The sequence below is a fragment of the Opisthocomus hoazin genome, chromosome 2 (assembly GCF_030867145.1).
Source record: "Opisthocomus hoazin isolate bOpiHoa1 chromosome 2, bOpiHoa1.hap1, whole genome shotgun sequence".
Lineage (NCBI taxonomy): Eukaryota > Metazoa > Chordata > Aves > Opisthocomiformes > Opisthocomidae > Opisthocomus > Opisthocomus hoazin.
In genome coordinates, this window is record NC_134415.1 from 72,395,210 (window position 1) to 72,418,570 (window position 23,361).

The following is a 23,361-nucleotide window of genomic DNA, read 5'->3' on the forward strand; positions in this document are numbered from 1 at the left end:
TCTGCTACCTCGTCCCCGCCAACCTGCATTACCAAGAGGGGGTAGTAATCAGAAAGCCGCACCAGACCAGGGAGTTTCTTCGCAACATCGCTAACCCGGGCCCCAGGGAGGCAGCAGACTTCCCTGTGGGATGGGTCCGGTCGGCAGATCGGGCCCTCTGTTCCCCTCAGAAAGGAATCACCTATGACAATGACCCTCCTTTTTTTCTTAGTTGAGGCAGTCGTAATTCTTGGGGCTGTCTGACTCGTTCTAGGCAACCCCCTGGATGGAGCCTCACCTTCACCCACATCCTCTGTGGCCAGTCCCTCACATTCCAGAGCCCCATACCTGTTGCTTAAGGGCAACTGGGCAGGTGAGGGAGGCCGGGGGGAGATTCGCTTGCCACCCCGAGCAGGGACCCGTTTCCATTCCCCCCCATCTCTTAGGCCCCCTCTTTCTGCTCGGTGGCAAGAGGGTAGGGGGTTCTCTGCTTTCTGTGAAGCCGCCTCCTGCTGCCTCAGCCTCATGGAGGGCAGGGTGCGGCTCCACCAGTCGATCTCCCTCTCACACTCCCGGATGCTCCTCAGCCTCTCCACTTCCTCCTTCAGCTCTGCCACCAGGCTGAGCAGGTCATTCACCTGCTCGCACCGAACACAGCCGTTGTCTCTGCTGTCCTCCGGTACGAGCGCCAGGCTCAGGCACTCCCTGCAGCCAGAGACCTGGACACCTGCGTTCTTGCGTGGGGCCTCCGCCTGGTCCCCCACACTCCTTCTAGCAAGAGCTTTACCACGGGTGGTAACCATGGCTAGAATATCTCCTGGAAGAGCGATGCCCACTACTTGAGTTGCCAGAAGGGGCGGCTGCACCCTGCCAGTCGCCTTCCCCGCTCGCCCTGCCCGCGCGAACTGCCGCGCGAACTGCCGCGCAAACTGCCGCGCAAACTGCCGCGCAAACTGCCGCGCAAACTGCCGCGCCGCCTCTGTTTGCCGGCTCTGGTCGCCCGCGCTCCCTGGGAGCTGCTCTTATCCCTGAGGGGGTTTGGCCGCTGTCACACTCGACTCCGCCCCCGCTGAGTCAGAGCTGCTGCTCGTTGGCACTTCCCGCTTTCCCGCTGAGGGGGGGGGCTGGGGTCTCCTCTCTCTCTCTCGGCGCTTTTTGCCGCCTCGCCGCTGCGGTTTTGCCACCGGAGAAAGGGTCCCTCGGCGCGAGCCTCTGCTCCAGAACACTTCACCTTCAGTAGCTTCGCCGAAATGTAGTTTGGAAATAAAACATATAGCCTTTTTAGGTGATCACATCAAACTGTTGCTTTTCATGCATTCGTTTTTGCAAGAAAAAGTCACAGCTGACCCCTAAAAGCTGAATTCGGATTTTGTAATTTCTTCGTACAAGTAATAGTGGAGATGCATGGAAATGCACTTACTCATGCATTTATTTTAATTCAGACTTGCCTGGTACTTCAAGTTTCATTTTATATTGCACATGGATATCTCACTGTCTCGTGAGGGATATTTCTAGGAATTATTATGGAGAATGGTCCCATTTCTGGAGCTAAATAATGTAGCTAGGTAAAGATTTCTTGACATTTATCACTGGGATAAATTAGAGACGTCTCAATCTCATATGTGTTAGGTCAGTTGAGGTCTTTATTATTTTATCTCATTTACTCTGTAGAGATCTGAAGAAGTGTGATAGGAAGATACGAACTACTGGTCAATCTACAGTCCATTATAACAGATAAGATTAGATGAGGAGGGTTTGTAAGCTTGATTTCCAGTTCACAAACACAAAAGTCCCTAAACCATTCTGTAGACTATTCATTGTGCTCTTGAGCAATTCTTTTAGGTTTGTTCAGAATTCAGTAGTGTGAAAATTAGCGATATTAGAAGTCCTCCAGGCTTATGTATGGGTACAAGACAGACTCATTAATAGTCTCATTTGTTGTTAATTTATTTGTGGGTAAAAATCAGGTATCACTAATAATTTCTAAAATTTGGTCACGACCTTATTCTCCTGAGAGGTGTTGATTGATTTGGGCTGACAGGAGGAAGGATGCAGAGAATGGATATGATTACTGAAGTGGTTTTGTTTTTTCCCCAGGTAATGTTCAAGTAATCTGAAGTTTTCTTTGTTTTCCTTCTTTTCAGTGTGTAGATTAGGTGCCGTGAAAATATCTGCATAGCAAAAAAAGAGAAGATACCTAAGACTGTTGCAGTACATGAATACTATGTAGTGATATTTTCTCATAAAACTGGAATTGACAAGTTTTTCACACATTCCAAAACTTGGCCAGGGTATAATCCTGAATAAAACAGATTAAGACATGGCTAATAGATGGTAGCTGGTTCAGGAATGACTGTGGGTAAGGGCAGGCACAGTGACCTTTTCCTACTTGGTCAAAGGAAAGGGTCTCAATAGCTACTTAGAAAGGGTCTCATTAGCCTCCAAGACTTCCCATTTTCTCCAGATTACTTAATACTCATTTGAAACAAATTTTTCTCCTAAAATGTGAGCATCTGGCATAAACTTCTGTTAAAGAAACCTGTGTAAGGTAGTGTAAATACTTCCCAGCTTCTGAGAATCTCAGAACAAATTTTACTTGACAGCTTTATTGTGAATATGTACCCTCAACAAAGATCAACTGTCCTTACTGTGACAGCATATCCTGTGTGTCTCAGCTGCCCATAGAGATCATGCCTATTTCCAAATAAAGATCAGAGAAGAATGATAATATTAATTTAGTCTATCAAGGTTAAACTTCAACTTCCGATTACCATTTTTGGAATAAATATTGCAAAAAGAAAATTATAAAACACACCACTAACTTTTACCTAAACACTGAATTCTATTCCTCAGTGTTATTTCAAGAGTCCTCTCGTGCTCTAAATCTGAAGGGATATTTTCCAAAGGATTCTTTCAGACCAGAAAAAAAAAGAAATACCAAAAGAAAACCTTCAGAGAAACCATTTCTATCATGACTGCTACTGCTTCCTAGAATTCTTTTCTTATGGGAGCACGTACTGAATACAAACAATATATCAGAAAACATTTTGGGTGTATATTTTGATAGCCTCATAGATTTCAGAGCAATATTTAGAAAACCTTGTTTCCCTATTATTTTAGGTGCCTATGTAGTGGACTTGCATTTAGCTATTCTGTACATGTACAGATGAGGTACTCTCCTATTTATTAGAAAATAACTCCCTGACAGAAGACAGACCTTGGTTCATCTCTTCCTGTTTACTAGGGACTATATCTAACTACTGTTTCTCATGAAATTGGTTCTACACTTTTACAAGCCACATAACAGTTTTCTACAGTAGATCTCTTTCAGTTTTCTTTCTCCGAGACAGCATGACCTGTAATAGTTTCATAGTAAAATGTCATTTACAGATGACATATATCAGTGATGCAAATGATCAACTTGCCACAAACACTTTAGTTTTCCCCTTTTGTAAGATGAGGAATTTTGTCTCTCCACTTTTTAGCAAAGTCTTTTCAATATATATTATTTTTTTTTACTACATAACTCATAGTATAGCAATTCTGTATTCTTGTTGGCTAAAAATGTTTTTTTTCTTCAGTCTCTGGTAAGATAGCTGGGGCCAGGTCTCTTCAATATGACTTAAGTATATATATATTCAAGCTGTACGCAGATGATGATCTCCTTATTTTAGTGATGTAATGACCAGATAGCTCCATATGGAAGACTTGGCAGACTTGCAATGTGAGACCCTGCTTCCACTATAACTTGTAGAGACTATATTGAACTACTGTCATTTTCAGAGTCTCTAGATATCAGTCCATTAAAACATATAAAGTTGGTCCTATGTCCAGTGTCAAGTTAGCTCAGAATAAATGAAACCATGCAAATGATCATATTAATCATTCCTAGACACATTTATTTGAGCAATAATGATAGTTTCACCAGAGGAAAGACAGATCTGGAATTTAGATAGTTTCTTTATACTGGTACACTTATTCAGAGTGAACATGAGGTATTTGTAACCCACTGTTTATCCCAGTGACTTTCAATATTTATTGTTACTGTCATAATATTACAACAGGAACAGATTTTTCTTTTCTTTTTTTCCATAACAAAAAATAAGTCAGTGTTTTTCTGTAATCATCTCTGAAGGTTCCAGGGATGTGTAGAGTTGAGTTTCCAAAAACAAATTACGAAGGAAATGCATACAGTGATCTTGCTGCAGCACGTTTCATGCTATTTAAAGATAAATGACAACCATTTTCCTCCAACCGTCATTTTGACATTTTAAAAGATAAGATGTACCTTTCAGCTTATATCAGCTCACAAGTACATCTAAATATCCCCTTGGCATCTCTTCTAGAAATGTCAGATTTCTAAGATGAACAGGAAGGTAAAACTTTTTACAGTTTTAGAGCACCAACTTGCTTCCAAAGAAGGGAAGGCATTACCACTGACTGATAGAAAATTTCAGGTATGGAACCAACCAAACAGTGGATTTCTCAGGGTGCTGATAGTTTAGTATGGCATTTTCAGAATTCAGTTACACTCTTCTCTCATCTACATACTGAGAAGCTGGAAATGAAACATTTGTTTTTTGAACAAATCTCAACTTCTCTAAAAGAAAATGTAAAACTGTATCAAACAGAAAAGTTACTTCAAAGAGAAAAATGTAAACGCCCAACTTCCAGATCATGAAAAGGCAAAGTCTACTGCCTTTTGGAAAGAGAGCAGCTCAATGCCCCTTTGTCATGCTTGGTCGTTGGTTTAAAGTGCAGTAAATGGCATTTTTCTTGTTCTTATCAAATGTACCTCCTGTAGTGGTGATTTTAAAGAAGTAAGGTATTCCGTGTTGATTATTATTAACCCCTGTGGTCTTCCAAGTTCTCAAGAAATTACTAAACAAAGTGATATAGCCGTAAGAAAAATGGTCTATAAAATTTCTCAATAAAACCTGTTGTTAAATCTGATCCTTAGGGTCTTCCCTTACTTTTCTTTCCAACATCATTTCAGTTATGAATTATTGCAGAGAAACTCACAATACAATCAGCTGTATAACACTATTTCAGCAGGCTCAACAACACAGATCTTTTAACTACTAACCCCTAATCCCTTCTGTGTCTGTTGTACTTGAATAATCAGAATAATATAAAAGCTCTTTGAAATATATATGCACATAAGAAACAATCACACAGAGACAGAAGGTTAAAAGTCATATCAGCATAATGTTCATCATAAGTAATTTTGAAATGAAGTGAAGGCAATTTTTAAAATTCCTTGCAAGTGTATATGAGACAAATATTCTCCTGCTTCATTTGAAATATTGACCAATACTTTACCAGATTACGAAATTCAAACATGTAAGGAAAGATTGGAATTCAGCTCCACATCACTGAAGTCTATCTTTTCAAGTAGTTTAGGACTCAGCTCATGTGGATTTGCAGTTGGATGTGGGCTCCTAAGTCCTGCAGACAGCTGCTGATCTAACTGGGCTTTCTGAAGTCAAAGTTAGAAGTACGTCAGCTAACAGGGACTTAACATCTTTTACTGCTAATCGTACCTTAAAACACAGTGTAGTCAGGGTCAGACTGAAACTGGTTTCCATTTCTCCCCCATGAAGTTCTCAGATTGCTTTAAGACATCTGTACAAATAGGTAGAATGCCTCTTCTTCATATGTAATATATCTAGTATTACAGCTCATATCTTGGCCTACTCCAGAATAATTAATAGTTGGTACTAGTATTTCTTCAACAGGATTCAATGATGCATTCCCCAAAATGCAGATATTGCCTATTAGATTTGCTAACAAGGCTTTTTTTGAGGTGGGGGAAGCGTTTGGCAAGGTTTTCATTTCCACTCTTCTCTGCAGGTGAAATCTGTCTAGGGCAAAGAGACCATTTCTCAGTTACATAACCTTACTGCTTTTCAGTATCTTCTGAAGATCTTTTTTCTCAACTACACTTGTTGCTAGAGCAAGTTTAATTTCTCACCTGTAGAAGACTTCCTTTTCTACTATTTCATGCACACTCTGAGCTTTTCTAGACAAACCATCCTTAATTGCTGCTACTCAGATTTGTCCCCTTGATCAGGAGGGCTCCCGTGGGGGTGAAGACCAGGTTGCCCTCAGGGTGTTCTGACTCTTTGCATATAGCAATGGTCCAAATCCGTCATTTGAAGCTGCATGGCAAGGAGTTAACCATATATGTCAACTTGCCACAAGACATGTAACCAATCTTTTCTATACACAGTAGTATCTTTAAAATAATCTTTGTAGCTGTCCTCAGAGAAAAACAGAATCAGATACATACATTCAAATAATTGTAGCTAGACAGAAATGTGGGGTCTGGAAGTATTTTGATTTGGTATTCTGGAGTATGATGAAGGACTGCTGTGCTTCAGTTGATTAATTATTTCAAAACAGGATTTATACCGGGTATACAATGCATTATATAAGAAAGAGAAAAATATAGTAAAGAACTTATTTAAAAACATTGGGGCTTAGTTTCTCAGTTTTCCGTATTTCTTTTACTGAGAGTCACTAGCACTCCACAGCAGGTTTTGAAAAATTGTCCATGTGGAAAAAAAGTCCTCCCATACATTTTACATTTCTCCTTTTCATTCTACAGGACATTTGCATAAAAATAGTAGATTTGTTTCTTAAAAGTTCATTTTCTCTCACTTCTCCCTTCCATTTAGAATCATCATAATCCTCACAATAGTGACATGGAAACGGTTGTAATATCACAATGGAAGTATTATCACGGCACATAGGGTATAAGCAGCAGGTTCTTGAAGTGATAAATCCTATTTCCCTACAAGTAACATCATAAAGAGAAATGGAGAAGAACAACAGAAATAAAATACTGTTAAAAATGGACATTTATGTGACTTGATATTTAATTGGTACTTTTTTGATGAAAATAAGGTCAGCAAGAACATGAGAACCACAACATGTCAGATGATTGGTCCCACTGGTGCGTTGTCTGGTCTTCAGCAGCAGCCACTGGCTGAGGAAGAAGTATAAGTTCAGGCACTAAATGCTTAACTACTGCCGCGCCAGAATACTTGCTTAGCATTTAAGGTTATGAAATAAAGAAAATTCCGGAGTCAGAAAGTATGTCTTAACATTCAGAAGTCCTTCTTTCTTTCATGTAGTTGCCCAGTCCCTGTCATCCTGGCTATACATCTCTGGAAAATAATTATCTCTTCATTGCATTATGGATGTTTTCTAATTAGTCTTAGTTAAACTATTTGCTTCACTTTATTTTTTTCTACATAGTATATGGCAGTGTACTGTATCCTAAGAAACAGTCATTATTACAATCTCAAAATATGTCACACCTTAGAATACAGCATTAAAATCTTCTAGCTTTCACCTCATAGCATTCATTAGTAGTAGTACTGCTATTAGTATCATTTACTCATACTGTATGAAGTACACATTTTCTTTGAACTAGATAATGAAATGACTTTATAGGATTTATCTTTTATTCTACAAACGTATTGAAATTGATGAGATAAAAAGATTGGTGTACATAATTTCTTGGAGAATGAATAGGAAATATTAATAAAATTTAGTTCTTTAAATTATCAGATGCTCTCTACTGATCAAAAATACAACAAATACAGATATAATAACAGAAAAGGAAATTAAAAAAATACACAGCAGCACATGTAATTATAAGTGCCTTTTCTGAATTAAATTGTTCAGTTAATTTTCATGCATCATCCTCTCCATATTCCATAATCTCTATTCTATTTCTTTTGTCATGTAGAATTGGTTGCTGCATAATCTCCAACCCTATTTCCCACAGTTCATAAAGAATATTACATTTTTATAACTATCATTCACCAATAAATCTGCAAGTGTTCCCTCACAGGCAGTCCCAGTCACAGCTTTCAAAGCCTTTAGTCTGCAGAAACACTACTTTTTAATTTAGAGAAATTTGCCAATATATACTTGACATATGTTGAGAGATTTTTCTAGTTGTGCTTTGATTACATAAACTGTAGAGGGACATTTCAGTCCTCCATGTGATGAATTCTGAAGTCTGTAAATTCCGGTATTGGTTGTGAAACTCCTTTTCTGTATTATTCCCCTTTAGTTATTCCAGTTGCATTCATTCATTCATACATACAGGGAAGTAATATGATACAAAAGAAATACAAAATAAAAAAAAGAATACAAAAGTAATATGATACAAAGAAATATAGATGAATGTTAGCAATCTCAAGAGAAGATTTATGCTGCAGCTCTAAATAAATTAGCTTTTCTTAAAAATGTCACATTTCTGCTCAGCAGCTTGCAGAAGCTTGTTCATACTCAGCAGAGCTACACTAGGTGCCCGCCACCTATTCCTGGGCTGAAAGTTAGATCGCTGCCCTGCGTGCAGAGCCTGGTGCAGATAACGGTGAGAGAAAGGAAAATTCAAAGTTAAGCTGAATTTGCCTATTTAAGTTGTCTTTCCCTATTTCCATCTGCCCCTCTATCCATGTTAGGAAGAGTCTCGCCTTTATATTACTATGTATGTCCAATAGAAAACATGATCCATATTAGTAGACCTAACTAAGTTCCTAACCTATTGAAGGTTACCAGGACTACAAGTAAGTGGTTTTAAATCCATTGTAATTTCATGCTTTATCAGCATTTGGAGAAGAGCAATAGGTTTTGCCGAGCTGGACAGTTCTTGCTCTTCTTTCTCTGAGCTGTTCTGCACTATGTTACTCACCGTTTAGTATCTGCATCTCTTGGCCTCTAGTGCTGGCTGGATAAGATGGTTGAGGCTCTCTGTTCAGGTGTGTACAGTGGGCTCTGAGGTTCCTCCTTCTCTCTGCTCATCGTTTTGTTCCAACATAAATGCATAAAGAAGACAAAAGGCAGGAGTTCAGTGAAGAATTTCCAACTCCCTGAGTCTATGGAAGTGCTGGGAAATTGGCTACATACTTATAAAGAATCAAAAGCTTTCTGGACCAAAGTCATTAGACTACTTCAGGAAAGAATATTGCTACTGTTATTCTTTTGCAAGCTACTAACTACTGACCACAGCAGAAATTCTGCCTTTTCATTTCCACCTGTACAAACCAAGAGTGCAGAAATCACAGCAGAGAAATTAAAAAGAGCTCCTTAATCAGGGATCAGTATCACCTGCTGTAGGCATAGTCTTTTCTTGTGGTAGAAAGTGTTTTCCCCGCATGGGAACAGAGTGATTACTGTGAGAGCTGTAGAGGTCTGTGAACTCACTAAAGGTGATATGCTAGTCCTGAAAAAATGCAGCAGATTATTGCGTATCCATTGCCTAGTTCTTCACTGCAAGGTTCTAATCCCCAGTCACCTCCTCCCTTCGGTACCCTCCTTACGGTAGGCTGAGACTCCTGCCTGCCTGATCTCAACAGTGGTGGATTGATAAGGTCACCAGGTTAAAGCCCAAGGGTCAAGCCTGTGCTTAACATACAGCGTCAATTTAAACAGTCATTCTTTCTCTTTTCTGCTCCCTTAATTACTATGTAAATATTCCAAGTGAAGCAGAATATCTTGAAGAGGAGCCATTAATGACCTGAATTCAGAATACTTTATAGCTTATTTATTGGAGTGTTCATCTGGGGAGTGCAACAGACAAGTCAAAATCTATCAGGTCTCTCATTTAGAGCAGAATGCACTGAGGTCGCTCACATCCCAGTTGAATTGCCCCAGCATCAATATCGTTATTTAATAGGGAAGAGCCTCTTTTTTTTTTTTAGCAGCACGACTAGCCCTCTGCTTTCTGCCCCGACTTAAAAAGGCATTTCACATTAAATATTTTACTTGATTTTTTTTTTGGTGCTATGGGCAGAACGTACTGTAATACATAAAATAACTATGAAACAACACAAATACAGAAAATTATTATTTTACATTTGCATTAGTCCGAATGAAGTAGGGGTATTGTTTGTTTTGCTTCTGGGGTAGTGGGAGGTATAGCTGTTGAAAAACCATGTGCCCATCCTTAACCGTGGACTTCTATGCTTTTATGCCTTAAGGAGATCTCAGCTCACAAATACAAAAGGTACTTTATCTAAGCTGCCAGGACTACAAGCTCACCCTGGACGCTGAAAGTCACACAGTGTTCTCCTCAAAGTTGTCAGCAATTGTCAAAGGTTTATTTATATCTGTGAGACCCTATGGGTCTTCAGATTTAATCCTAAGTGAAAAATATGAAACCAGAGGAACAGTAAGAAACAGTAAGTTTTAGCTATTTGGAATTTAGCAATTAAATCTCTTGTTGTAAAAGTGACATTTGTGACCTGATGGGGTATTTTTGTGTGTGTGAGAAATTGTGACGTGGAGTCAGAGGTATATATCCCCAGAGTAATCTTTTTATAGAAATGTATATATAACATTTTAAAGTTCCCATCCTCATTCAAAATCAATAGCCGTCACAACTCAAAGTGCCAGGAGTCTCTAGCAGACCAGTGGTGGTGGATTAAAATCAAATGGCGGAAACTGTAAGAGTCTTCAGCTGCACCCGCAACTCCTGTGATGGATATTGCCTCCCCCAAAGCAGGGACAGCTGATCAGCTCATGAATCTCTTGATTGACTGCAGTGTTCATCTAAGTATACTAAACTGACTTGGAGTCTGGTTGGCTGTAATACAGACAGCGAAATTTTTCTTGGGAGAGAAAATATGTATTATACGGGCAGCAAGGTTGTCTGGAGAAGTTCAGGAATTTGATTTTAACCTGTTGCTGAATGACCCCTGTCAATTTTAAAAGTAAAAATTGATAGGCTTCATCAGGTGATTTCAAAGCACCAAAAATGCCTGTTTTGCTCTTTCCCCCACTGGGCACCTGAAACGCCACTGACCGTTAGGGCCGAAGCTCTGTTTACCTTTGCCACTTTTCAGAGAAAGAGGAAAATTGCTGCTGGCTGAATTGGTGGAAAGACTGCTCATGTGTAGATCCCTTCTTTCTTTACTGATCTAGGTGTGTAAATAGCATCACTGTAAGTTTGGGGAGGAGGTTAACACTGGTAGGAGATGGACAAAAATGCACACAACAACTGGGCACTGCAAAGCAGGGACCAGACAGAGAAAAGTGTTGGGATAGCACCATGGGTACAGTAATAACAGAGTGGTAGGAGGGAGGGCAGTTGTCTTGGTGTTATTGCCTCTTCTTTTGGAAGTAATGAAATTACAATGGTATCAGTATACAATCCGCCTCACATGAGATTACGTAGCAGCAAACAGACTTCCTTAGTAGTCCTCAACTAAACTCCTCCAGCCAACTTTGTGTATATTAGTAGCTAGGGACATAAAAATCTAGTTTCTATTTTCAGTGCTTTAGGGCATCCTGTCTGGGTTCCTCCACGCAGTTCAGAAGTTACTGTCCTGTAGATGATGTCTACCGGTCCTGTGAGGATGTCTCTGATGCCATAAAACACCAATAACAACACTGGAGACCTTTCTTTAGCACCCAAATCATACTGCAAGCATCTGCATCACAAACCTCTAGCAGCATAACAAAATTTTTCTTAGCTTGACCTCCAGGCAAACTTGTGTCAATAGCTGGTCACTCCCACTTCAGTGAATGTAACGCTGCTCCTTTTATTGTATGACCTCCTGAATTTTTAAGAAGACATCTGACTTGGCTATATCAGCAATAGATAACCTTCTACCATAGTTAAGCTTTGTCTCGCAGCATTGCTCAGAATGATAAATTGTGGGAAACTATTTTCTTCACCAAACAAGGCACACAGCAGTCTGAATTTGAAAAGTTGCTTATAGTAAGTAGGAAGAAACTATTTTTACATAGCAACAGACCTAAGGGAATGATCCTTTGAATGGTAATTAGATGTATATGTCTATATCTATATGCACACATAGAGTTTTAATTGCTTGTATTAAAACTGCACATTAGTATGTCCTTGGAGATGTGCTGTGATACTAATCACATTTGTCAAGATGAGACAGTACTTTTCTCTCTTACACATCATAAACTCTGACTGATATCCCTAAGGGAAAAAAATGCATAATGTGTCACTTATGACCTGTTGCATGAACAAATCACTTGCATTTCATATGCAGCAGGATAACAAAATGCTATTGATTTTGAATTAGAGTTTAGGAAACTGATCTTTATTGTTAGTTGTCACTTGGCAGATTTTTCCTCCTGCTGTGAAACGTTTGATTCAAAATTTATATTTGAAGAAATGGAAGCAGTGATAGTTTTACAATATACAAAAGAACATAAATTCTATCTTAGTAGACAGACATTATTCACAAGCAGAATAAACATTCAATAAATAAGACTAAATTTCAAATAAGTAACAAAAAACCTGTAATATGCCAATCTTGTTCTGCTTATGCAATACTGCTCTTTAGCAGAGCAGCTTTCTGGGGCTTGAAAGAAGGCACTGATCAGTGTCGGGATGCTTGTGCAGAAACAAGCTGAAAAGGAAGATCTAAGAAAAGTACACACAAATGCAATGCACTATATAATAAACAAAAGTAATGTAGAATAATCCAGGGTATGAATTTGAACACTACAGATAAAACAGATTAAGAGTAGGGTGCCTCTGACGCCAGAATTGTCCTTCCCTATTCTACAGTTGTATGTAAGATATATAAAGGTCATTTCAGTGTCACTTTAGACTATTGTTCTCCCTTTCTACAGAAAAAGAAACAAAATCAATATTCCTTAGGATAAGGATTGGAAGATTTATTAGGCCATTTTATTTAGGAAGAAATATATCTACCTACAGGTAGTATCAAGGATGTAATTCTTCATTTATTTCTTAAAGAATATCAATGTAGTGATTCTCAAATAGAGGCTACATACATATTTTCATGCCAAATAACTGAAAGTCTTCACAAGCCTTATTCCTTAGCTCTACTGAAAAGATTTGCCATTTTCTATGTGAAAAGAGGAACTGAATCTGATTATCTTTGTATAGAGCAACTCTGTCACTTGCCTTACCTCTGTCATCGTAGAAAATTATCAGCTTTATAGGTTGTATCAGCTGTGACAGAAGATAGGCAATCTCAGGGTGAGAAGCAAAGGTATAAGCAAACCAGGTAGCACCTGATTCCTTGACATTTTAAATGTCTATGGGCAAGGGTCCCTGTAATCAGTGACATTAATTTTCGAAAGTTCTTATCATCAACCAGTCCAGAAACATATGTAGCATATCTATTAATATTTTAACAGTAGCTTGCAAGTAGATAATGTAAACTAAGTTAATGGAGGTACTGTGCTCTTCTACCATTGTTGACTGCAGAGTTATGAATACTTTTACTATTGCTATTATATATACTGGAAAACAAACACCAACCAAGACTGTTTAGATTATCACTTTCTTTTGTAAGGAAGACTAATATCAGAATTTTCAAATGTTGTCAGGTTTCATTTACCGTAATTCTGGTTTGTGTCCAGAATTGACATTTCTTAATACCCTAGGAAGAATTAGACAAAGTCACTACTGTTAACTGTCCATTAAATAGTTAATGTGTGTCAACTATTTAAGTAGCTAGTGTGCATATTCACCCTCCTACCACCTTTCCAGTACCAAACCTATGTTTTCTGGAATTAAGCCTGCTTTGGCATTGTGATTCTTGTTTCTTAGGAGATTATTGCATTAAATAAAAAATGCCACAAAGGTATTTAAAAATCAGCTACACACCTCTTTGCAACTTATAAGTATACTGGATATGTAAATCGTTTGTGTTTCTGTTAGATGAAATGGAGTATATACATTCCTATTGCCATCGATACATGTCCTTGACAGCAGAGATCCAGCCAAACCTTGAGTGATGTAGGCTCATTAACTCCATTACAGTCAATGGAAGTACACTTAATCACATCACCTGAGAATCTGGCCTACAGCCTGTAACAAGACAGCCCTTTGGAGAGTAATAATATTTTATGCTTTCATCAATCACTCTCCTAGGTGTGTAGCTATTCGTTCCATACTAAAAATGTCATATTACAATCAAAAAGGCAAGTCATGGCTATTTTGCTATGTTTGCTCCCAAATGAATTTTACTAAAAGTGGTCCCAGTTCAGGAAAAACTCCTTGCAGAAAGCACAAGAATCTGTCTTTAATAATGCAATATTTACATTTATTTTAAATGTTCTGAGTACAGAAGAATTTCATAAGAACATTAATATTCTTGATTTTTAGGCTCCAAGTGTTACATTCTATTTCTTCTGCTTTGACTATTTGCCTAGGACGTGTGTCTACAACCACGACGATAATAGATGGTAAGAACGGATCCGTTCCCTCACCATCCATGAAAGTTGGCAAGAAATCAGTTACAGAAGACCTTGTGACAACGTTCAGCTCACCAGCAGCATGGCTTCTTGTTGTTGCTCTGATTGTTACCTGGTCAGCAGTAGCTATTGTAATGTTTGACTTGGTGGATTACAAAGCCTTTGCAGGTAATATTCAGCATATTCTGTTTGACATCTTGTATATTAAAATTTAAAAATTTATTAAGGAATGTGCGTTATGTAAATTTTCATGTCTTCTGTCTTCTTGGGGCCAGCATAGTGTCTCTGCTGAGTTTACTAAGAGAGGAGATATTGTGAGAAATGTCAGAATATATTAGTTTACACTTCACACATCTTTATAATATGAATCTCTCCATTTTGCAGCCCATCCTCATCCTGGAAAATGTGTATGTTGACAGTAATATAATATGTATATGACCATGTGTGGTCAGATTTCTGTCTTGAAATTTCTATATAAAATTATTTCAAGAAAAATAAAATTAAATTTAATTCACATTTTCTGAAATATATTTTAAAATTTTTCATAGTTACCTTGAGTCTTCTGACATCTGCTTACGTAGTTCAACAACAAGAAATATGCAAAAGATCATCTCTAAACATGCTAACCCTAAATTCATCTTCAAAAACCACAAGCACAGAGGACCAGATTCTTAGCATCAGCTAAGTCACACCCCTGTCTTCAGTAAGGCAGTAAGTCTCGCCTAGTTTAAGACCTGATAAACTGACTGAAGAAGATCAAGTTTTGTGGTACATATTAGTTATTGAGGGTAAACATGAAAAAGAAGTGTGTGCTATAAGGGCTGTGACTGTGGATGAGGAATGCGAAGAAAGGAATAGGAAACAGAAATTATTTCATTGTTACTTGACTTTTATGCCTTATGTCTGGCAATGATGGAAAATAGAATCAATTAAGTACCTATGTTTGTAAAGGGTGTACAGTGTTCTGTAAACCACTTCAACAGCAAAACTTTTGTGAGGCAACCAGGCTGTAATGACTGGGAAACATTTAAGTGAAGCAGAAAATAAATTATTAGGGTCCTTTTCTTTCTTAAATAAGAACTTTAGATTCAAAGTTATCGTATCTGTCACAATAATTAACTAGGAATTGAAATTCAGACTTCAGCCTTTTAATTCAAAACAAACTGAGCTGATGTTTCACAGTTAGTTTCCTGAACTTTATCAGTTTACTGATAAAATCAAAGATTTTTTGTCCTGCTGTATATCAATATTGACCTCAAAATTTATTTAAAAAGCTTTTGAGACATAGATGGAACTTGAAAGAAGCCAACCAATCCTGGATCAATGGATGACGTAGAACCTTGAAATGTGGAGAAAAAATATCACAAACCTCTTTTAAATGTTTTGCTTCTCATTTGTCTATGTTTTCAGAAGGAATTCACTTGAGTCACAGCAAAACAATGTTCCTTTTGAGTGATCCTCCCAAAATAGACATGAGATTTCAATTTGTACACAACACACCTAATGTTACAACACAGATGTCAGCCAAGAGACAGAACTCACCATATTGTGCTTTTAATTTTCCATATTAACAATTAATCAATCAATCAAAGAATCAATCGAGTTCTTAACAGGTTTTCAATAAGCAGTCAGGAACCAGGGCGTAACTCAGGCAAAACTCCTAAAATAAGTGATTCCTGAACTGGCTGTCAGCTCATGCATGCTCGATATACTAGTCAGGATAATGTTAAGCAATTAGAATCTATATTCATATGGGAGACTGAAAGAAACTTTCTAAGCAGATGGAAATCTGATGTTCATGTTGTATTGGTTAAATGAGCTTAAATCCCAAAGTTGTCAATGGAAACTGACATTTTCAGATCAGGCTGCAGAAATAAAAAATGTAAAATTTAATCTGCAGGGTGAGTTTTTGTTTTGTGGAGATCTCTGAGAGATGATACTTCAGTATTTTGAGTTCATGAGTTAGTTTCTTTTCCTTCCCAAAGATATTTCTGTTCCTAAGTGATTAATTAAGCTAGGATTTAAACCAGGTCTCAACGGTGGAATATTAAGAGAAGGAACTGCTCTGCTTCTTCAGACCAAGATTTATTAGACTGTTTTATGTATTTACATAAATATAACAAAGGCTACATAGCTCTTATCACGACCCCTGGGTTTCAACTCCGGAGTTCCTACTCAGTCTGGTTTTTCTAGGTGAAACCCACTGAATTACAAAAATTCAATGGAAACAGCTGAAGATTTCACAGAGGACCACCTAGCTGGCATTATTGATACTAGAATGATTTTCACCCTCTGACAGTTTTGCTCTTTGCCTCCTTTTCAGACAGAAAGTAGTGCCTTCTTTTCAGACAGAAAGTAGAATTTGGAGCATATTTTTAAATGACTCCTTAAATCTAAAACCCAGAGATATTTTCTCTTGGGTTGGGCACTGCCCTTTGAACAACCGGAACTGCATAAAAAAAGTGAGCAGCTATTTTCAGGACTGTAAGTTTATTTTTGCAAGCATGATTAAAATTAATTTCCTAGTTTTTTAATGTAAATGAAAGATGCCAAAGAAAATATATTCAACTGTATATTTTTTATTCTATAAACCACAGAATATTCAGTGTATTTTTTCCTTAACACTTGCGTTTCATAAGCCAGTGCTGTCAATTTCTTTCCTATTTCTTTACCTGAAGTTCCATGAAGTTCAAGTTTAGAAAGTATGCATAGCATACGAATGAGGCAAGCTGAGAGAGCTGCACTCCATTGATCTAGAGAAGAGGAAACCGAGGGGTGACCTAAGAGCAGCCTGCAGCTTTTTGAAGGGCAGTTACAAAGATGACAGAGGACAAATAGTTACCAAGGTGATATGCTTGGTACATCAGGTGATATAACAAGGGACATATGGCCAGAAATTCCTGTGTGAGAGATTCATACTGAACGCCAGGGGAGAAAAAAGTCTTTACCGGGAGGTCAGTGCAGCACTGAAATCTGTTGCCTAGAGGGGCTGCAGATTTTCCATTCTTGGTAATGTTCAGGACTTGGCCAGATGGCCATGGCTGACTGGATCCAGTGTCAGCAACAGTCCCTCACTGAGATGGATTACATTAGACAATCTTTGGAGATTCCTACTGATCTACATCTATGAGATTGCAAGATTTCATTGAAACATCTGTTAGAAGGACATAAGGCATTTACAAAGCACCTAGCCAGAGGTCTCAGTGGGGACACAAAGATAACTGAGGGGCAGCTTCTCCCACCCTTGCATGTGAGAAGTGAACCTATAGACCTTTGTAGTCAGGATTTCACTCACCCATTCATACAGTTAATCCTGTTGAATTTTGTGCAGATGTTGCACAATAATTCCTAGTGGGATGACTTAAAAACATACTGTGTACATCTTCAGAGCCAGCCCTTTGCCAGATTTGCGGGAAGTAAGGACCTGAGCTGGGAGAGCTCTGGGAGAGCTGACTAAAGTGCTACACACCTCCACACTGGGGCTGGCTCTGACCTACGGGTTCCCACTGGAGACTTCCACTATGCTTTTCTGCCACAAATGACCATGTCCGTAGTAAAGCTACTAGTAGTGACTGTATTGCACAGGACCGACTGCGGTAGAAAACAGGAGAGGTTTGAAATGGTAAACCAGGTTGGGAACTGTGTGGCTGAGGAATATACACAGATCTGTTACTCCTGATTATACTACAGAGCTACTAGCCTCTAAAGGAAGTGCTACACCCTAAATTATGACTTTACCTAGATGCACCCTGAAATTACACAGAGACTCATGGAGCTAAGTAGAAACACAACAGAATTGACCTCAGCAGGCTAGGAATTATTTTAGAGTTGAACTCAAACATTGCTTTGTATTTGAACAATTACCAATTTTGTTGTCATTATAGTAAAGGTAAATAATTCAAAAAAATTATACTATTAGTATATGCATTTTATCTCTTATGCACTCTTTTAATTTGTTGGTACAAACTTCATGTTGCCTCTGTGATTACAGGGTGCCAACCCATAGATTTTGCTTTTTGATTACTATGGTTGCATGTTCTTTTAGAAGTTAACTATCAATTTTAGAAATTTTGACAATTTATACAACATGATATTTGTCCCATGAATAACTATATGGAAAGGAAGTGTTTTATTTCATCCCAAAATATATGTAGTAAGTTCCTTTTGTGGAGGGCCTCTCTTCACTGTCTGAAAAGCAGACTTCAGAACTGAGGGAGGCTGAGGTTGGATAACTTCTGGGTTTTAGGTAGCTGAAGTTAGATGACATAAATTCAAGCTCCTCTCATATAAAGATTAATTTTTGTGGAATTTTACACATCCGAAACATGATTACTGTAAATTCTATAGTACTCTGTAGTATTCAGGAAGTGCTGGTTATAATAGAAAATATTGCACGAGGACCTTGTGTAATGGGGTGCATGTATAAAGCTGTGCCTCCTTGGTGCTTATGTGTCAGTTTGTTCAGAGGTTAGAACAGAGACAGCATCTACAAGTCAGCTTTGGCAGTGGAATTTGAGGAAAGTATGAGCCAATAATTAGATCAGTGCTGAAAGATTCACCCCTGTTCTATCTATCCAGAAGAAGGAAATTGCAGTGTTTCGCTTTAGTGTGTTATGTTCATTCCTTTGAGGAAAGAAATGAAAGCTTGCATTCCTATCATGCTGTGTTGTACAACTATAAACATGAGCGAAATATTTCTAATGTGGTACGAAGGTGACATGCATTACAAAAGCCTGAGATAAGAAACTATGAATCTCATGCAGTATGTAGCATATATGAATATGCAAGAAGTAATCCACCGCTTTGGAAGATGTCTTGTAGATTCTCAGAATTTTCAGAAACGCAGAAAAGTGATTTATTGTATTTTGGTGTGTGCTTTGCAGCAGTTTGTTATTACAATCATCCTTTGTGTTAGAAAAGACACCTTGTTAATTGGCTTCATAATTCATGAATGTATTTCACGCATTTCTTGTACACATAACTGGATTATATATTTTAATTGGTAAATGTAACTAAATAATTTAAGATTATTTTAGTCGTAAAGATTGAGTGCCCATCAATCCACATTTGCTAATGGGCTAATAAAGTGTTCAGAATTCCCTGCCACCTCTGTGACCAATTACAGCTAATTAACACCGCCCTGATTTCAGCTCCAGAATGTTCAATATTCAGAGTATATTGGTGGTGAGTTAGCCAGTCACCTAAAGGCCAGACTAAATCAAGCCTAATGAAACCTCACCCAATCTGTGAAACCCAAATCTATCCACAAAATACTCTAAGTGAAAATACAGCACACACACAAAACACGGTGAGCTTGCCACCTTGTTGTGACTTCTTTCATAAAAGAAAAAAGAACAGGCTCTTTGTTGTGCATAATTCAGTTTGCTCAGCCATAAAGAGGCTTTTTAGAGACCTGCAGCAAAGGCGAATCTCTGTGGGGGTAATGCCTGTCAACAACAGGAATGGGGAGCAAACAGCACATGGCGGATGGAGGCACAAAGCTCCCAGCTCCACATGAAACAGCAGGGATTCCAGTGAGATATTCTCTTTAATGCCTCCCTCTCACCCCCCTTTTTTTAAGTTAATGGCAAAACATCAAAACACCTGGCCAAATTTTTCTGGGGTGTCCCATATGAGTTTCTGACTAACACAGTGTGAAGTCACAATTTCCCTGCCCTAGCTTGTGGTCACCTCTATTACTGTCTTGTAGCCACAGAAAGTTTTTGCCTGGCCTTGGGTAGTCAGGATGATATACCTGTTAATATTCTCCAGCAGTGGAAAGCAAAGGAAAAAAGAACTAGGAATCATATATTCACATGAAAAAAGGCACAAGAAGGTAAAGAACAGGACTCCAATGTATAACTGACACACAGACATTTGTTTTCCCTGTCTCCTGAATGATAAAACTGTAAGGTGCAAAACCTGTTAGGTGCCGAGCATTTGTTTGTCAGCAAAATATGAATATTCTACTGGTTTTGTTTTCTTTTTTTGTGAGATAATCATTATTAGGAATATTCACATCCGTTTTTCGCTGGGATTGATCATGCTGCAGTCAGTCTGTTGGGCTCATGTTCACAGGAAACTTTTAAGAACTGCAAATGAAGAGTGTAGTTATATTTACTCTTGTATTTTACATCAGTATATTCACCAGTTTTAAACCTGATAATACCTTTGCTCTTATTCAGGAAAAAGAATTAACTTCTGGTTTAGTTTAAAATAACAGCAAATTTAATGGAACAAATAATTTTGTCTCTTGGTGCAAGAGGTATTTCACAGCCTCACCAAAATGAAATGATTGGGAAAAGTTTCTCCATACTTGCAAAACCCTGGACAAATCTCCTACAAACAAAGGAGTGGGATGCAAAAAAAAGTGTTGGACCTTGCTATGCTCACCTTGGAACTTATCAAAGCAGTGCTGCAGTCTTTTGAAATACATATTCCTCTATTTACAGTTGTCAGTCCAGAACATGACTAAACAGGTTACTCATTTCAAAGCTCTTAATGCAATTCTTTATTGAATTGTATGTGACTTGCACTGATGTACCCAAAACCTACCAAACAATTATTTTCCACTGCCTTTCATAATGATAAAGACAATTTAAAGGATTTAAACACAATTACAGTTAAAAGAAGGGCTGTGTAGATGACATCTTACTTCCCATGTTTGACTCATCTGTAACAAATATTACAGCTGAGTTATAAAACCCTAGAAAATGAGTTTATAATGGAAAGAATGACAGTCTATGAAGCACTGCAATGCTGCGAGAACTGTGTCCATCCCAAATGGTCTAGCATATATAAGATGACAAATTTTGATAGATTAAACTTCATGAGGTCATGAAGTTGAAAACACAAAATTTCAGAAACTGCATCAATGGATAGCAAAGGATCTAAGAAAAGAAAGGTCTTACATGCTTAAATGCACTTCGTGGGATACAAAACACAAACCAAAATACTGGTCCATAATGGTATCTGTGAAATTTTTAATTTTAAACAAACAAGCAAAGCCAGTAATTCATTTCCGTAACAATTGCAGTAATGTAATTCTTTGGTTATTTGCTGTTGAAGATATCAAAATAGTTCAACCAGAATGAACTACATGTAATATATTCTGTTCAGCAATAGAATATGTTTGTTACTTGAGAAAATACCTTTACCTTATTTAACTATGTTTTTCCATTGCTCTGATTCGTACTGTATTATCTCACACCTACAGTGTATTGTTTTTCTTTTCAATGAACTCCAATTTCTGCTTCATAACAGCAGACCCACAGAGATCAAGTAACTCCTCACTTCACTCCGTAACTGCTCCCTTTAGTCAAGAGACAGCTGAGGATGTTCATTATTGCTAAGAGTGTTTCTTCCTTTTTTTTTGTTGGCCTTTCTGGGGTCCATCCTGTTGCCATCCGCTATAGCCACCTGTTCACAACATTGCGATGATCCCTGTTTACCACCCGGTAAAGACATTCTGCCTGCAGTATTCTGAATGCGCGTGCACGCTTGCGGTCTGCTGGCTGGGGATAACAAAGCATGGGCATAAGCAGAGCGCCGGGCCGCAGCGGCACTGCTTCTCTGCTAATCCCCAGACCTGGCTGGCTGGGGCTGCACCGCTCGTTGCAATAGCCTCCTCCCGACTTTCATGTCATACTTGAAACAGATCTGTCAGCTGAGAGACTCCCTCAGTCAAGAAATTCCCAGGAAATGATGGCAAGCCGAGAGATACTTATTTTACGCTCATATGTGCCCTTTAAAACTGCCGCTGTACAGTTATTTAACAGCACTGCCTTTTTAACCTGAAGCTGAGATCTGTGTTCTTAGTCAGAGAATTGAATCTTTAGAATGAGAAAAAAGAAAGCTTCAAATTATTTTAGGCAAAATGTCTGTCTGTTTCAGAAAACACCACCTAATTATGGTCTGATCCATCAGTTCAGAAGCCTTTCAGCTGATATCAAATCAAGTCATATAAATTAAATGTAAAACCCATCCTAAACCTACATTCCTGTCCAAGTGTATGTCTTTATCAAAAGTACTTGAAATTACTTGATATTTCATGACACTTCATGAATTTCTTTCTAAATTTTGGCACGTACATTCTAGTTAGAACTACTTTGTTCTCATTTTGGGTAAAATGCCTTTGTACACTTTCAGGTGCGGTTTTCTCTATCGGCTTGACCTCAGTATAATTATCTAAGGCTGATATTGGAAAGAGTCAGGCAAAATTTATACTACAGACTGGAGTCTTCATATTTACAATTTAAGTACCTACAAAATGGAAATGACTGCATAATGCTGAGTCTGAGTTTTCTTTGACATTTTTTGTATACTTATAATTCAAGATACTGGTAATTCAAAACTAAATTATTATTTTTACACTTACAATTCAATGATACCCACCAGAGTTTGTCCTGAACCTTAGTGCTGTAAACATGACAAAAATGTTAGTCTATGAAACAGGAAGATAAGATCTAAGGAAACCCATGCTGATAAACTGGAATATTAATAATGGAAGACTTCATGTGTATATTGAGTTTTGTACGTTAGATACTACTCTTCAGAAGACCACAGAGTAGAAACAAACTGCTACTAATAATAACAAACCTTAAAAATATATAAAATTTCAAATTAAAATACAGATGTCTCTATAAGGGAATATTTCACTAAAACTGGGATATATTTTATTATCGTAAACAAGTGTTAGGCTTTTGTATTTTATCAAACATGACAGAAATTCTGTCTTCATCAGCTGTATCTTATCAGTATCAATGAATTAGATTATATCTCATAGATCAATCTTTACACCAGACAATTACTATCATTTGTAATTTAATTGTATTCAATTCACTGGAGTCAAAATATGCAATTGATGAAAATCCAGCAATTATTAAGTAATTCGCTGCAATTCATTAAAAAAAAAAAGGCTTTAAAATAGGTTGAACACTGAGTATATTTTTAACTATTTGACAAGTAAAAAAGATTGATAGACAACTGCATTCCTGGCAGAGTTATTAAGACAGGAATAATGACTGAAGTGATTTGCACAGATAAGTCAATTAGTCACTTTTTGTTTTGCGCTTCACAGGAATAAATGACACAGACCATGAAACATAACCAAATTTGCTTGTTTTGATAGAACAAAACATACCACATGATTAA

General features: G+C 37.9%; 1 protein-coding gene across 19 annotated transcripts in view; it reads left to right on the forward strand.

Moving 5' to 3' along the window:
• The window catches only part of TRDN (triadin), a 255,762-nt gene that overhangs the window by 28,518 nt on the left and 203,883 nt on the right, over nucleotides 1-23,361 (forward strand). For 17 of the 19 annotated variants that reach the window (XM_075414134.1, XM_075414122.1, XM_075414125.1 and 14 more), the window contains exons 2-3: nucleotides 14,167-14,376; nucleotides 21,624-21,665. In XM_075414134.1, coding sequence (XP_075270249.1) covers nucleotides 14,229-14,376; nucleotides 21,624-21,665 — 190 coding nt within the window. In that variant the 5' untranslated portion in view covers nucleotides 14,167-14,228. The remainder of the gene's footprint in view (nucleotides 1-14,166; nucleotides 14,377-21,623; nucleotides 21,666-23,361) is intronic. The other 2 variants (XM_075414126.1, XM_075414141.1) reach the window with 1 other exon arrangement.